Raw genomic sequence first — 2,047 nt, 5'->3', positions numbered from 1 at the left:
CGCCGAGTCGTCACTTTTCAATTTACCAAGTAGCCCAGCCATGTCGCTCGCCACGCTCCGCAGCTCCGTCATCGACGCCCGTCGCGAGGGCAGCCACACCGAGTACGCGATCAAGGTCCAGGTCTCGATCGATGACGAGTCGATCGTCATCTACCGCCGCTACTCGGCGTTCGTGCAGCTCCAGAAATTCGTGCTGCGCCACCTCAAGGAGGGCACGTGCTGCAGCGGCGGCCGCTGCCTCCTCGAGTCGTTCCTCAAGTCGCTTTTTGAGACCGAATTTCCGAACGCCAACTTTCTCTCGAAAAACTCCAAGTCGGTCGTCCAGGACCGCGTCTACTTCCTCAACGACTTTCTCATGCGCCTGCAAGAGACGATGGCCAAGTGCCCGCCGCGCATCATCCAGCGCTGCGAAACCGAGGGCTGCAAGGTCTCCAAGCTGCTCAAGAGCTTCCTCGGCGCCGTCAGCGTCAACCCTGCCCACTACGAGTAGACCTTCTGCCTCCTGTATATTTAGTACGATTCATCCTCTCGTCGTGACGGCGAGTTCCGCGCCGATGGCGTCGATTGCAGACACCATCGTCGGCCTTATTTAAGCCACAAACATCCAATGCATTTGCTTTCTATCTCTCGACGTTCTTCAAAGTGGACTGGAAGAAGTGCTTCTGCATGCCAGCGCACACTTCGACCTGCGGTCGGCGACGGAGTAATACTGTGCCGGACGATGGAACCCCAGACAGGCGGAGGAGAGGCGGTGCGTCATTGACACTTCGTCGGTCGCTGGATGCCCCACCCAGCTCCATTATGACCCAGCTCGGATTCTCGTGGCTCGGAGCTGCAACGTTGCGCCGCTGCTCGTCGCTGCAGCACCCGACGCGTCATTGATACGGACCGCGGTGTCGCTCGGGCACAAACATATTCGTTTTTAAAGGTCTTTTGCACACGTTGATACATATTCGTTTTTCGAGGGTTTCAAGTGGCCTCGCAAGCAGCTCTGTGCATGGCGAGTTGAACCGTGCAAGCGACCGTGCACGACGACGCTCTCTCGGTAGTCCATCGCTCGTCAGATGATTCCTCCATTGCTTGCAAAACGACCTGTCCGTGAACTAGGAGGAGCGGTTGGAACTTGCTTCTCTCCTGGCATTTTCCGTGCATGTTAAATGGATCTGCGGCGCACACAGATACAGAGAGACTGGCTGCTAATCGGCGCAGTCGCCATTGTCAAAGGCACAAGCAGCTACGTTGCACGGCGCGTCGCAAAACCGGTTGCCTCGACGCGCGTCGGCGCAGAAAGGCGCGCACGCCGCCTCGCACATACCCGGCGATAGCATCGCTGCAAAGTGGTTTCCTTGCTCACGCATACAAAAGGGTGTCGAGCGGAGGTGCACACGGCCTTTGGCCAGTGCCGCTCGGACCGCCGGCGTGTCAGGGATCGTTGCAATTTGCGTTTGGTCGAGCGCGAGGTCCAGCGTCGGGTTGGCCGTGAGCAGCGTCACTGGGAACTCGGTGATCGGATTGGCGTCCATGTAGAGCTTTTGCAGTAGCGGCATGGTGCGAAGAGCGTGCGGGAGACGCGAGACATTGTTGCTACTCAGCACCAGAAACTGGAGATTCTGCAGTGCTGCGATCGACTCCGGCAAAACCTGAAGACTGATGTTGCAGAGCCACAAGCTGGAGAGCTGCGTCCAGTTGGCCCACACAGCGATGGGCACGTCGACGATCGGCGCCGAGTCGAGGAAGATGCCAACGAGATGCGATGGCGGCGACGCCAGTGCGACTGGAAGCGCCGCGAGCTGGCTATAGCGTATGTAGGCCAGCGCGAGCGACGAGGGGTATGCACTCACTGGTATCTCCCACGACGTCATGTTGGAGTGCTCGATGGCGTAGGCGAAGAGGTCCTCGAACGACGCTAACGTCTCTGCTTGCAAGCCGCGCGGCAGCGAGCAGTGCAGTGCGTGCAGCACGATGAGGCTCGGGCCCAAGCGGTCCACCGTCAAGTGGCGCTCCTCGTCCGCTTCCAGAGACGGTACCATCGTCCGGCAGTCGAGCC

The 2,047-nt window shown here is 59.4% G+C and overlaps 2 protein-coding genes across 2 annotated transcripts; one reads left to right on the top strand and one right to left on the bottom strand.

The window, feature by feature from the left end:
- The first annotated feature begins 26 nt into the window (after positions 1 to 26).
- SPRG_18706 (hypothetical protein) lies at positions 27 to 533 on the top strand. The gene has a single exon (XM_012358144.1). The coding sequence runs from the start codon at positions 41 to 43 to the stop codon at positions 488 to 490; it is 450 nt and encodes a 149-aa protein (XP_012213534.1). The 5' UTR covers positions 27 to 40; the 3' UTR covers positions 491 to 533.
- Positions 534 to 1,196: 663 nt separating this feature from the next.
- Positions 1,197 to 2,030, bottom strand: SPRG_18702 (hypothetical protein; the record flags this gene model as incomplete). Its single annotated transcript, XM_012358143.1, has 1 exon — positions 1,197 to 2,030. The coding sequence occupies one exon, from the start codon at positions 2,028 to 2,030 to the stop codon at positions 1,197 to 1,199; it is 834 nt and encodes a 277-aa protein (XP_012213533.1).
- Positions 2,031 to 2,047: the final 17 nt, after the last annotated feature.

Source organism: Saprolegnia parasitica (genome assembly GCF_000151545.1).
Source record: "Saprolegnia parasitica CBS 223.65 unplaced genomic scaffold supercont2.1398, whole genome shotgun sequence".
In the NCBI taxonomy this organism is placed as follows: Eukaryota; Oomycota; class Saprolegniomycetes; order Saprolegniales; family Saprolegniaceae; genus Saprolegnia; species Saprolegnia parasitica.
The sequence above is the reverse complement of the archived record's forward strand: the minus strand, read 5'-3'. Positions and strand labels throughout refer to the sequence as shown.

Excerpts from the sequence above, each read along its gene's own strand:
- SPRG_18706 (XM_012358144.1), top strand. The coding sequence starts at position 41 with ATGTCGCTCGCCACGCTCCGCAGCTCCGTCATCGACGCCCGTCGCGAG.